Genomic DNA, 14,415 nt, shown 5'->3' on the forward strand with positions numbered 1-14,415 from the left:
CTTTGGCCAAGATTAAAGTTTTGTTCAGGTCAAATGTCAAGGTCAAAGATCATATGCAAAATAAATTGGACTCCTAATAGTTTTGTCAGGGGCATTACACAGGTGAATTATGCTTTGATCAGGGCACTAGTAATTCTTAGCCGGCCTTGTTGCTGAAAGAACAATTGCTGGCTATTGTCAGGTTGTTTGAGACAGGAAAAGCTTGACACCGGCCACAATCGGCCAATTAAAATTACGTATAAAATTTTTATCCTTACCCTTAGCCGCTTTTGATTTATAATAAGTGTATGAAAATTAAACATTATCATAAGATAAAAAAAAATAAAGTATTCATAAACGGTTTGTAATAGATAATTCATATGTTGAATATGAGAGTCCGATCTTCTGAAATGTATAGGGGGTCGACCTTTCAATGATATATGTTCAAAAGTTAAATGATGCGTTTAGAAAACAGGGGGAAGGGGGCAACATCCCTCCCCCCAAGTTACGTGCCTTGTCAATACGTTAGGTGCCTCTTAACATCTATGTGCAACATACACATAGATATTTCATGTTACTTTTTATAAATGCAGATAAGGAGGTTTTCGTTATAAATATAACTCATGTATGTACAAGTGAAATCTGAATTATTCAAATTTTTATTTCCATCAAATGTTCCGAATATTCAACTATCATTCGAATAAAGTAAATGAGTAGTCGACTAAGGTATAAATAAATATTTTGTTAATAAAATTTATCTCAATTTATCCAAAAGAGGAATCAAAATACATCATGATTCACATTAACAAGTAAAGATATTTCCACAATCCACATAAATAAACTCTTTGCCCGTCGTTTTAAGTTAATTTGAATATCCTTTGCATCCTCTTTAACAGGCTTACACTACAAAATAAAAAGTAAATAAGATCAATATTAGAATCAAGAAATTTTAATCATAAGAAAATCAATATACATGTATTTCTTTATACAATTCGATCATGCCTTCTCTACAAGAGGTTAACTTTACTAAACACATCCATAGACCTTCTTAATATTGGATTTCATTTTAATAATTCAAATTATGTTAGACACCATACCATATAGGCCTACAAAATTATGCAATAAAACCCTGCAAGAATAAAAATTTCCTTGATATGGCTATTCAGACATATGTAATAAAATGCACACTCTTATGATAGGTATTCAAACCCTGCTGATGGACAAAGGTGCACAGACCCTCAATAATACACAAACACTTGGTGATACACATATGCTTGGTAATACAGACCCTTAGTGACATAAATACATACACTTAGTGATACAGATCCTTGTTGATAAAGACCCTAGGTGATACATAGACCCTTGATGATACATAGACCACCGGTGATACACAGACCCTAGGTGATACATAGACCTTTGGTGATACACAGACCATAGGTGATACACAGACCCTAGGTGAGACAATATGTACCCTTGGTGATACACAGACCCTCAATATAATACACAAACCCTTGGTGATATACATATCCTTGGTAATATAGACCCTTGGTGACATACATACCCTAAGTAAACTTATCCTTTTTGATACAGACTCCAGGTGATATATAAACCCTTGGTGATACATAGACCACTGGTGATACACAAGCCCTAGGTGATACACAGACCTTTGGTGATACAAAGACCACTGGTGATAGACAGACCCTAGGTGATACACATACCCTTGGTGATACATAGACCCTAGTTGATACACCGACACTTCGTGATACACAGGCCCTAGGTAATACACATACCCTTGGTGATAAAAAGACCCTTGACGACACATAGACCACTGGTGATACATAGACACTTGGTGAAACATAGACCCCTAGTAGAACACAGACCCTTTAAGATACACATACCCTTGGTGATACACATAATCTCGGTGATACACATAATCTTGGTAATACATAGACCCTTGGAGATACATTTACCCTTGGTGATACACATAATCATGGTGATACATAGACCCTTGGAGATAAATTCCCCTTGTTGATACAGACCCTAGGTGATAAATAGGCCCTTTGTGATACATATACAGTACCCCTGGTGATAGAAACCCTTGTTAAAACACAGATCCCTGGTTATTGACAGACACTTTATGATGCACATACCCTTGGTAATACATATACCCTTGGTGATACATAGACCCTTATTGATACATAGACTGTTGGTGATAGACACCTTTGGTGGTGGTACACAGACCCTTAATGATACACATACCCTTGGTGTTACCGTAATATTAGTTATACACAAGACCTTAGTGATAAAGACCCTGAGTGATACATAGAGTCATTGACCCTTGTTGATACTGAGACCCTTGACAGACCCTCTGCGATGCACATACTCTTGGTGATATCAAAATCAAACCTATGTAAATACAGACTGTTGGTGATAGACCCTTGTTGATAACGGGAAATAGGTGATCGGTATATAGACCTTGGTGATTGATATATAGACCTGGTAATGGGTATATAGACCCTGGTGATAGATAATACAGACCCTGGTGATGGGGTATACAGACCCTGGTGAAAGATAAAACAGACCCTGGTGACGGGTATATAGACCCTGGTGATGGGTATACAGACCCTGGTGATAGATAAAACAGACCCTGGTGACGGGTATATAGACCCTGGTGATGGGTATATAAACCCTGGTGATAGATAATATGGACCCTGGTGATGGGTATACAGACCCTGGTGATCGGTATATAGACCCTGGTGATCGGTATACAGACCCTGGTGATAGATAATACAGACCCTGGTGATGGGTATATAGACCCTGGTGATAGATAATATGGACCCTGGTGATGGATATACAGACCCTGGTGATTGATAATACAGACCCTGGTGATGCGTATATAGACCCTGGTGATGGGTATACAGACCCTGGTGATAGATAATACAGACCCTGGTGATGGGTATATAGACCCTGGTGATGGTTATACAGACCCTGGTGATGGGTATACAGACCCTGGTGATAGATAATATAGAGCCTGGTGATGGGTGTATAGACCCTGGTGATGGGTATATAAACCCTGGTGATAGATAATATGGACCCTAGTGATGGGTATACAGACCCTGGTGATCGGTATATAGACCCTGGTGATTGGTATACAGACCCTGGTGATAGATAATATAGACCCTGGTGATGGGTATACAGACCCTGGTGATCGGTATATAGACCCTGGTGATTGGTATACAGACCCTGGTGATAGATAATATATACCCTGGTGATGGGTATACAGACCCTGGTGATAGATAATATAGACCCTGGTGATGGGTATATAAACCCTGGTGATAGATAATATGGACCCTGGTGATGGGTATACAGACCCTGGTGATGGTATATAGACCCTGGTGATTGGTATACAGACCCTGGTGATAGATAATACAGACCCTGGTGATGGGTATACAGACCCTGGTGATAGATAAAACAGACCCTGGTGACAGGTATATAGACCCTGGTGATGGGTATACAGACCCTGGTGATAGATAAAACAGACCCTGGTGACGGGTATATAGACCCTGGTGATGGGTATATAAACCCTGGTGATAGATAAAATGGACCCTGGTGATGGGTATACAGACCCTGGTGATAGATAATAGAGACCTTGGTGATGGGTATACAGACCCTGGTGATAGATAATACAGACCCAGACCCTGGTGATAGATAATATGGACCCTGGTGATGGGTATACAGACCCTGGTGATAGATAATACAGACCCTGGTGATGGGTATATAGACCCTGGTGGTGGTTATACAGACCCTGGTGATGGGTATACAGACCCTGGTGATAGATAATATAGACCCTGGTGATGGGTATATAGACCCTGGTGATGGGTATATAAACCCTGGTGATAGATAATATGAACCCTAGTGATGGGTATACAGACCCTGGTGATCGGTATATAGTACCTGGTGATTGGTATACAGACCCTGGTGATAGATAATATAGACCCTGGTGATGGGTATATAAACCCTGGTGATAGATAATATGGACCCTGGTGATTGGTATACAAACCCTGGTGATAGATAATACAGACCCTGGTGATGAGTATACAGACCCTGGTGATGGGTATACAGACCCTGGTGATAGATAATACAGACCCTGGTGACGGGTATATAGACCCTGATGATAGGTATACAGACCCTGGTGATGGGTATACAGACCCTGGTGATAGATACAACAGACCCTGGTGATGAGTATATAGACCCTGGTGATGGGTATACAGACCCTGGTGATAGATAATACAGACCCTGGTGATTGGGATATAGACCCTGGTGATGGATATACAGACCCTGGTGATGGGTATACAGACCCTGGTGATAGATAATATATACCCTGGTGATTGGTATACAGACCCTGGTGATGATTGTATAGACCCTGGTGATGGGTATATAAACCCTGGTGATAAATAATATGGACCCTGGTGATGGGTATGTAGACCCTGGTGATAGATAATATAGACCCTGGTGATGGGTATATAGACCCTGGTGATGGGTATATAGACCCTGGTGATGGGTATACAGACCCTGGTGATAGATAATACAGACCCTGGTGATGAGTATACAGACCCTGGTGATGGGTATACAGACCCTGGTGATTGGTATATAGACCCTGGTGATGGGTATACAGACCCTGGTGATGGGTATACAGACCCTGGTGATGGGTATATAGACCCTGGTGATGGGTATACAGACCTTGGTGATAGGTATACAGACCCTGGTGATAGACAATATAGACCCTGGTGATGGGTGTATAGACCCTGGTGATGGGTATATAAACCCTGGTGATAGATAATATGGACCCTGATGATGTGTATATAGACCCTGGTGATGGGTATATAAACCCTGGTGATAGATAATATGGACCCTGATGATGTGTATATAGACCCTGGTGATGGGTATACAAACCCTGGTGATGGGAACATAAACCCTAGCAATACATAAACAGAACCTGTCTATAATAGAGAGAGAGAAAAAAAATAGATGAAAAAAAAGATAATTAAAATAATAAATAAATTAATTAATTGATTAATTTTAAAAGAATAATAATAAAAAGGAATAAATATGATGAATAAATAAATAAATTATTTATTAGTACATCAAACATTTACTTAATTATCAGAAATAATAAATAAACCAATAAATAAAGAAAGAAACCAATAAATAAATAAACAATCAAGCAAAATATAAAGTAAGTAAACACATAAACAAACAAATTAAAATATAAATGAATTAAAACATAAATAATAAATTAATCTATAAATTTATTAATTAAAGAAAAGAATAAATGATTAATAAATAAATAGAAAAACTGATTACTCACTAGAATAATTAATTAATGAAGAAAAGAATGTATTCATAAATAAACAGACAAATAAATTTCCTAATAAATAAATAAGTTACTTAGTTTATAATAATTATTACAATTAAAAATAAATAAATAAATAAATAAATAAATAAATAAATAAATAAATAAATAAATAAATAAATGAATAAATAAATAAATAAATAAATAAATAAATAAATGAATGAATGAATGAATGAATGAATGAATGAATGAATGAATGAATGAATGAATGAATGAATAAAAAATTAAATAAACAAATAAAAACTAATTTCAATGTCGACTTATTAATTCTTCGGCTTTTTAAATAAAATTTTATTGAATTATGCATAAATTTCTGCATCTGAGAATAGCACTACTAGTTTTCGTTATATATTCCGAATTTCCTCTCTGCTGTTTTCCGAACTCGATGTAATTTTTTTGTGCGCATGCGCTCTGCCTGGTTATAGAGGCTGGTTACGAGATATAAAATTGTATTCATATTATACCTCTTTTTTCTCACAGAAACGGCATTTGTTTCAAAATGGCGGAAGATTTGGCTGAAAACGAATATAGCGAAGCAGAAATTACTAAGATACAGGTATATGTACATTAAAATGATAATATGAAATTGTTTTATGTAAATAAATAAAAAAAACAATTGTATATAAAAATTTGGCTTGTTTTCCAAAGGATGAAACCGAGCAAAGAAAAAGAAATGTACAGCCTACAGGCCCAGTACAATCACTAGATTTAGCTACGTAGGTAGAATTACCTACGTAGCTTTATTAACCTATCTCAGGTAGCTTTATTTAGCTATTTTAAATGTAACTTTTTCTTTTTTCTTTTTTATTAAAAAGAGACAAAATTTCGCAATTAAATGACTTGATATTTATATTAGGGAGGTTTTAAAAAAAACATTCCAAAGCAGAGATAGTTTATACATTGCTGCGTTTGGACAATTTAGAACAAAACGTGTAATTCCATTGTTTGGTTAACTTTCCTCTCTCATGCGTGCAGTGAGGCATGGCTGAGTATGATTACTTCACTTTGTGCTGAATAATTACCAACCTATTATTGTATTAACCGGAATTGGACTTCTTTGTCATTTCATTCAAGGAGTAACTGTTCTAACTGTCATACATAGCCCCAAAACTTTCAGAACTTTGGTTGCAATTGTGCAGAAAAAGACATTTCTTCTAGAGGGATTTTTTCATGAATTGTGTTTATATGAGTTCAAAATTGAAAATGATCACTGCATCATAATATTTTCTGTACACCCTGAGAAAAATGCTATTTTATAGAAATAAATTGATTTGGTAGCTAAATAAAGCTACCTCAGGTTAGTAAATAAAGCTATGTAGGTAAATCAAGCTACGTATCTAAACATGCTAAATCTACAGGCTTCTGAATTTCTATCAGTGAGCTGTTATATGATTTGATCAGAGTGATATAAATTGTAAAACGAGAAAATTTGGTGCATACATATTTTAGCGCAAACACAATGCATTGGCGCAAATAAATTTTAGTGCTCGCACTTGTCATTAAAATCAGGGACCTGTTGAAATTATATAAATTAATGTGATATTTTTTTATCCACTCCCGTATTTGACTTTTTGGTTAGTCAAGCACGGAAACACAATAGCGCTCCCCTATATAAGTTAACTTTACCGCAGTGTTGCAATCACATGGACGTGGCACAATGTTAAATTTTATTTTAATTTTATTTGAAATAAAAGACATGGAGTATTAACACATTATATTCAGATTAAAACAATCCATGCATCGAAAGAAAGTTACTTGGATAAATGATAATCATAATCAGGTATTGTCTGCAAGCTCAATCGTCATGCTTGATTGCACTGTTTACCTCGAGGCGAAAGATGATTGACACGCTGAGAATCCAAATTTTGAAGGTGCTAATGATAAGTATCGGGTTACAACTAACAAAAGTTTAATTAAATTTAATATGGCAGAAATTTCTCAATCCATCCTACCATGTACAGTGCTAGTGTATATATAAAACCCAACGGCCCTTCGACATTACGTAATAGCACGTTCCAGTTTACATGTACATGTACTAATGTGAAAGCTTTGAACACACACACAAAAAATATTTAGAAATCTTAGTGCACAATTCATTTTAGCGTTCAGGGGCTCTTGCACCAAAGGCGCTAAAATTAGCAGTGCGCCAAACATTCTCGTTTTACAGTATATCCCCTCTATATTGAAGGGGTATGTATATCACTCTGATCAATCATATAACGGCTTAATGATAGAAATTCAGAGGCCTGTGGTCCATTTTTCTAGAATCTGTATCTCGAGACAAGCTTTATATGATTATATCACACTTAGAATATGTCCTATCAGAATCATAAGTATATCTAGCAATTTACTTGAATTTTTTATGGTTTTTTGATCTCTCCCACCTTAAACAGTCTTCTCCTTCAGACACAACCCAAGTTCTTATTAACCTCTGGCACTTTCACTTGAAATTCAAGCGGTAGTCAAAGTGACAAAAGTCTATCAGGAAAGGTAAAAATGTTTATAGCTGGACTGGAAATATATAAAACCCGGCCCGGGACCCCTGCATCAGTGTTCTACCAACTGCTACCTAGGCCGATATCCATGATCCAAACCATTATAAAAGCAAAATTTTAATATAATAGTCAAGATATTTTGAGTTGCTTTAAAATTACGTAACATATACTCAATTCAACTACAATTTAAAAGCAATTTGCGCATGTATTTGACTGAATCAAGATCCAGGTTGTACCAAGCAAATTTGGACAATATTTTACATTATGTCATGTATTTGCTAAGAATTTATCCAGCCCACTCCAGGATATTAAATGATAACGACACCTGTGCAATTTGCAATCATTTCCTCATTGACCAGATGAGCTTTCTAATCTCAGAATACATATTTTGTCAAGATGGGATATTTTATGCAGGTTTCTTTCTTTTTATTTACACTGTATATAAATCATTTTCTATCTTACAAAATATCAAATCATTGTCAAATTACAGGCACTTTATATGATTGTGTAGTTTTGCCATTTTCTGTCATTTTATGTATTGTATATTTCAGGCATTATTCAGAGGCATTTTGGTCAGAAAATGGATGAATGAGACCAGACAAGAGTATGAGGACATATTTAAAGAAATCGAAAACAACAGTCAAACTGGGCCACTTTGGTTATGTGATGGACTGTGTAAACCAACTTTCCAGAAAAAATCCAACAAGAGAAAGACACAAAGAGAGACTGACTGTTCAGTTAGAGACAAGACAGAAAAAAGTGAAACTTTCAGAACAAAACAAACAATATCTTCTCAGGCAGAACTTAAAAATGGTGCTACCGGAAAATGTAAAGACACTAAAGAACTGTGTGAAATAGGAGTTCAATCATCTAGTCATGCTTTTGACTATAATTTCCTCACAGTTGAGACTCAAACAAGTTTCTGTGAATCCAGTTCATCAAGTCAGGATATCCTCAAAATTGAACAGCATGTACCAACAGAAACTGAGATATCGAAAGGTGAAGTGCTAAATGTTCAGGACATACCCGAAAAATATAAGGAATCAAAGCAAACAGATGTACCAAAGTTTCTGACAGAGATGGCCCAAGAATCAGATCACTGTACAGAGCTGGCAGCTGAATTCATCCCAGACAGTGTAATGAAGGAGTCTACACTTAGGCAGAATGACTCATCGAAGAAAACAACAACTGAACCTCCCAAAGGAATCCCATCTACCAGAGGAAATCCTAATGTCCCATTTTCCATGGGGACCTCTGGGCGAACTAATGAAACCTCAGTCTGGGACAGTTTTCATAGCATTTCAGGTACCACAAAAGATACTGATCTTATTATTTAAAAAAAAAATATTAAAAATAAAAAGAGATGACAGAAATTAAGGACAGTGTTTTTCATGTTAATTGTGTCAAGCTTAAAAAATTCTTTGTTTGCAGTTGTCGACCTATAATTTTTAGACTGGGTAGGTAGGTAGGAATTCTTTTTTTTTTGAAAAAAAGTTTTTAGATTTTTGTTAGATAGTAAACAATTATCATGATTATACAGAGCTTTTCATAGGCCTACTAAACATAACTAAGCTCCACTCTTGTTATAAACAACTGATTGATAAAAAAACGAAAGTCAAAAATTGAAAATGAAACTAAGTCTTTCAATATCCTGAAAAATCAAAGAAAAAAAAAATATATCACAAAATGGCTAAAAAAAAGTTTGGGTCGGGTGCATTTTCAGTGGGTTGGTAGGCAACTGCAATTAAACAAATTTTATTTTAGGCCTTGACAAAAATCTTTAAAGTTGTGAAAAACACAGGGAGTGCAAAGTAATAAAATATTCTTATCATTGCAGCACCTGCTACTGAGTCTAAGGATGTTCAGCAGGAAAAAGAGCCCAGCCAGTACCCCAAGGATAAAGAATCACTGCAGGAAATGAGGAAAAACATTGCTTTAGAGTTACTTTGGGTTCAGCAGGCCATTAACAGTAGGAAAAATGTAAGTTATGATATATAATCCTAGTGGAGTTGGTAAAAAAGTGAGAAATAAACTGGAGACCAACACCTGGAGGTTAAAATTGCGGAAGATTCTTTGACATACCAGATACATGTATCTACATGTATGATGTTATTGATATTCGAGATACTAATAGGTATTCAGTTCAACTGATTATTTAAACCTTGCAAAACAAAAAAAAATTCATACATACCCAGTCTGATTAACACTAAACTACAGATGTCATCCAAGTCATCCATAAACTGTTGAAGATTTTCTGTTCTTCTGAAATGGCTGACACTTCCTACTAGTGTTGGCAAATCGGACGACTTTTAGTAACCGGTTACTCGCTTCATCTTCCGATCAAGTACCCGGTTACTCGGATGATTTTTGGTAAAAGTATCAATATATATTATTTATCTTATTCTATATTTATCGGTAGTAGTACTGCACAAATATATTGAATAGGGACATTATATTTACAATACACACATACGATATCGTCAAAGATTTACGATTTTAAAATAAAGAAAATTAATAGGGAATTCGACACACAAAGACAAATAAATACGTCATCGTCAATCACCATTTTACACTTTCTTTTTCAGCCCCCGAAATATATCGCAATCAAGGAGAATAAATATTTACATACTCCATAATTAATAGTTAATAAGTGATTAATTATTGGAGTGTCCAATAAACCGCTGGTTACCGAATAATTTAAGCTTAGGTGATTTAACAGATTTTGAATCAGCTGTTCTTTTGTTACAACTCCAAGCTTATTATGTCTGCGGCGGCATCTCGTTAAATTATCAAATGAGGTAATTATAACGCAGGCCTTCAAAATATGTATACCCCAAGCAATCAAAGCTATCAATTATATAAACTGTGAAAACTAATCAAAACAATTTGATTCACTACAACCATGCACTAGATCAAGTCTAATGGTACCTAAAATTAGGGAAATGTGTAAGTTAGTATACATTTATAAATTAAAAAACATTCATTTTCAATGCGTTTACTATGTAGAATTTATTTTATCCGAGTAACCGAGTAGCAGTTTTACTAACCGATACTAGCAACGTTCGACGGTTAACCGGGTACTCGTTGCCAACACTACTTCCTACCCTTTTCTCTGCTCTATTCTTTATAAAAATGCCCATTTATTATGTGCACTTAAACTTTGGAATTGAAAGCACAATATTCCTTACACCATGGATGTGTCAATGTGATCTGGAAGACTTAATTAGTCCAATCCACTTTTTATGCCCCCTTTAAAGAAGGGAGGGTATATTGCTTTGCTGCTGTCTGTTGGTTGGGCGGTCCACCATCAGTTTCCAATCATTTTCTTTGCATAATTATGTTGCACAAATTGAAATGAAATATAATATACAGATTTATCAGAAGAATATCTAGGTCAAACTAGGTTTTTGGTAGATCGGGCCATTTTGGACAGAGTTATGCCCCTTTGAATTAGAAAAATTCTAATTATTTGCAATCCGTTGATTTTTTTGCAGGGGTTGAAAATATTGAAATGATTTTTGGCATACAGATTTATGATAAGCATATCCTGATCAATTTTGTTTTTGGGTAGGATTGAGCCATTTTGGATAGAGTTATGCCCCTTGGACTTAGAAGCATTCTAATTTTTCAGCTGAGGGAGGCCTAAGTGTTTTACAATCATGTCTTGTTTCTTTACATTTTACTCTAGCAACTGCAAATCTTTTGATATTTTGAGGCTTTTTTTTAAATAAACCTAAAGGTATGGCATAAATGAAGATTGTCAATAACAGGTCAATGGAAGTCATTTGATCAATATATCATGAATTTATCATGATTGTAGAGCTTAGTAGAGATGCAATACTCTTGTAGCACCTCATTAATCCAGACACTTGTTTCCAACCAAATTTTGAATTAATGAAACATCCATATTACCTGAAATGATCCATTCCTTGATTTCTATGGAATTGTAAATTCTGTTCTCTACAAATAGAGAGAGGTGTCTGGAATACTGTTATCCTTATTGAGGTCTACTGTATCTTGATTATGAATACTACAGTACCTGTGTTATAATCATATAATGTATTACAGTACTTCTAACCAATAGGGTGCAATTTTATCACAGAAGCAGATGGGCAGTATTAATGCATATTTCTTTTTAATTTTTCAGTATCTAAAGTTGAAGGGACAGATAGCAGTTTGATGGTAGATCAACAGAAAATTTGATACAACAGTGAGATTGGAAAGACCTTGATTGTTAGTACATTAAGCCTTAATGCTGGGTTTTCCCATTGTGTATTCATGTACCGGTAATATGTTAAAGGTTTTGAGTATCTTTGAGGAACAAGTAACATATTCAAGATGTTTCTCTAAGCTTGTAATATCTGTGCCTCATATTTATTAAATATTTTGTAGATTATGCAAATAATTAACATAATAAATATTTCACATATTAAGCCTTTTTATTAAAAAATTTTGACTGTACAATCAGTTCAGTCCAATACGAAAATTCGTAATATTACGAAAAAATGTAAGATTACAAGAAAACGTAATATTACTGCCACTCAATTTCTTGCAATGCTTGAATTTGTCTTGGATTACGAAAACTCGTAATATAGTCTCTTACATCTGCTATATTACGCGTATTCGTAATTTAACTACATTACGAAAAATTGTAATATAAGTTTTATATTACGATAACTTGTGATATTACGTTTTCTCATAATCTTACGTTTTTTCGTAATATTACGAATTTTCGTATTGGACTGGACTGACAATTGTCAGCTGTAATTCAAACTTTTGAAAGGCCATTTTCCAAATTTAAAACAAGAGGTCCACATGCCATAGTGTCCTGTTACAACTTTCCTTTAATAATTTCTTAACACCAGAGGAAAGGATGGACAAAAATTGGTGATCAAGTTTTACAAGAGAATACATAGAAAAGAAATATGTTGATGAAGTATTGAAGAAAATAAATAAGTGAGCACTGTGGCAAATGAGACTCTAGTTTTTCATACCAATTAAGGAGCAGAGGAGATTAAAAATCCAAGCATTAATGCTTAGATGCCCCACCCTCCAAACTCCTGACACTGGGGTCATACTGTGTACATTGTTATTTTTGGCCCATCCTATTTTCGCCAAACAATTTTGCCCCATTTTAAACTCACCAAGTCATATTTTTGTTTAAGAAATTAAAACTTTATTCTTTGAGTTTGTCCCCTTTTAAATTCTCACAAATGAGGGTACAGCGAAAATAAAATGGGGAAAAAATTTCCCTGTATACAGTATATTTTGCAATTTTGGAAAAGGCACCATTATTCAGCATGACCATGCACTAATTCATTGGTTTAATAACGATGAGCATCAAAGAATTTTAAAGAATATTTTAAATGCATTTTCACTATACTCAAAAGAGACCTGAGCTAACATTAGAATATCTAACCCAGGAGCCATGAAACATACAATTTTTGGAAGAGGCACGTGCAGCCTTTGTCATGATAATAACTATGTGTTTACTTCACAAATTTGGAAGAGGCACCCTTATACATCATTACCTTGCACTTAGTCCTTCAACTTAATACCCATGAGCAAAGGAAATTTTTCAAAGAGTTATAAACATTTTCACAATACATTCAATACAGCCTTTTGCTAACACCAGAACTTTTGACTCAGTGCATGATATTACCCAAGTTAATCTCCTGTCATAAGCATAACATGGAGAAGAAATAATCAAAACACAAATGTTAAGTTTTGCAATTTTAATTATTTTTATATCTGAATATTCTGTAACATGAAAATAGTGGACAACAAGTAACAATAACCATGGCAACACATTGTCATATTATGGATAAAAATGTTAATAATACACAATAATAGATTTATATTCTACTCATCAGCTATTTCTGTATGTAATGTCATTGTACAAAAAAGCCTGAAAATAACGTACAAGATTACAAAAACACGCCAGCACTGAACAGAGGTAATTGGGCTTCAAAGGTAGATAGTGCACATACATAATAATTAGTGAAAATCATAATTCTGTGTGATAAATACTGTCAACGTAATCATTCAAGTTTCACCGACATGACCTTTCAAAATACATTCTTCTGACACTTTGCAACTTTTTATACATGTACCATCAATATTCAAAATTGTATGACCAAAAATAAAGTGCCACGCCACAGCATGATACGCCCGTCAAAATATTACACAATTATCTTTAACAGTTTAGACTGCAAGAAAATCACTTCAACCTTGATTCTAAGATTTCCATGATTTTTTCATTTTTAAAAAAAATATTTCTTTATCCATCCCCTGTGCTGTAGGCATAATTATAACAAATATTACATAACTGACAGATTTCTATACTGTTTGTGTCAGACTTTGTCAAATGCCAGCCATCATAATAAACAATATCAAATTAGTCTTAACAACTTAATCTATGCCAAATTAATTTTGAAAAGAAAGGCTGGCCATCAAATGACATATGCTTTGACCAGCAGTTCTTCTGTCTAATCCCCAAAGGATACAGATAAGGCAGCGCTTGATCAG

General features: G+C 34.8%; 1 protein-coding gene across 1 annotated transcript; it reads left to right on the forward strand.

Annotated features, from left to right (window-relative positions):
- Positions 1-5,864: 5,864 nt before the first annotated feature.
- On the forward strand, positions 5,865-12,284 carry LOC134242708 (uncharacterized; the record flags this gene model as incomplete). The annotated part of the gene is made up of 4 exons (XM_062724837.1): positions 5,865-5,948; positions 8,439-9,192; positions 9,725-9,867; positions 12,035-12,284. Coding segments are annotated over 4 exons (1,014 nt in total), but the record flags the coding sequence as incomplete, so codon positions are not given.
- Between the last annotated feature and the right edge of the window lie 2,131 nt (positions 12,285-14,415).

Source organism: Saccostrea cucullata, unplaced genomic scaffold (genome assembly GCF_032062105.1).
Source record: "Saccostrea cucullata isolate Sc308-1 unplaced genomic scaffold, CSIRO_AGI_Scuc_v1 ctg138, whole genome shotgun sequence".
Classification (NCBI taxonomy): domain Eukaryota; kingdom Metazoa; phylum Mollusca; class Bivalvia; order Ostreida; family Ostreidae; genus Saccostrea; species Saccostrea cuccullata.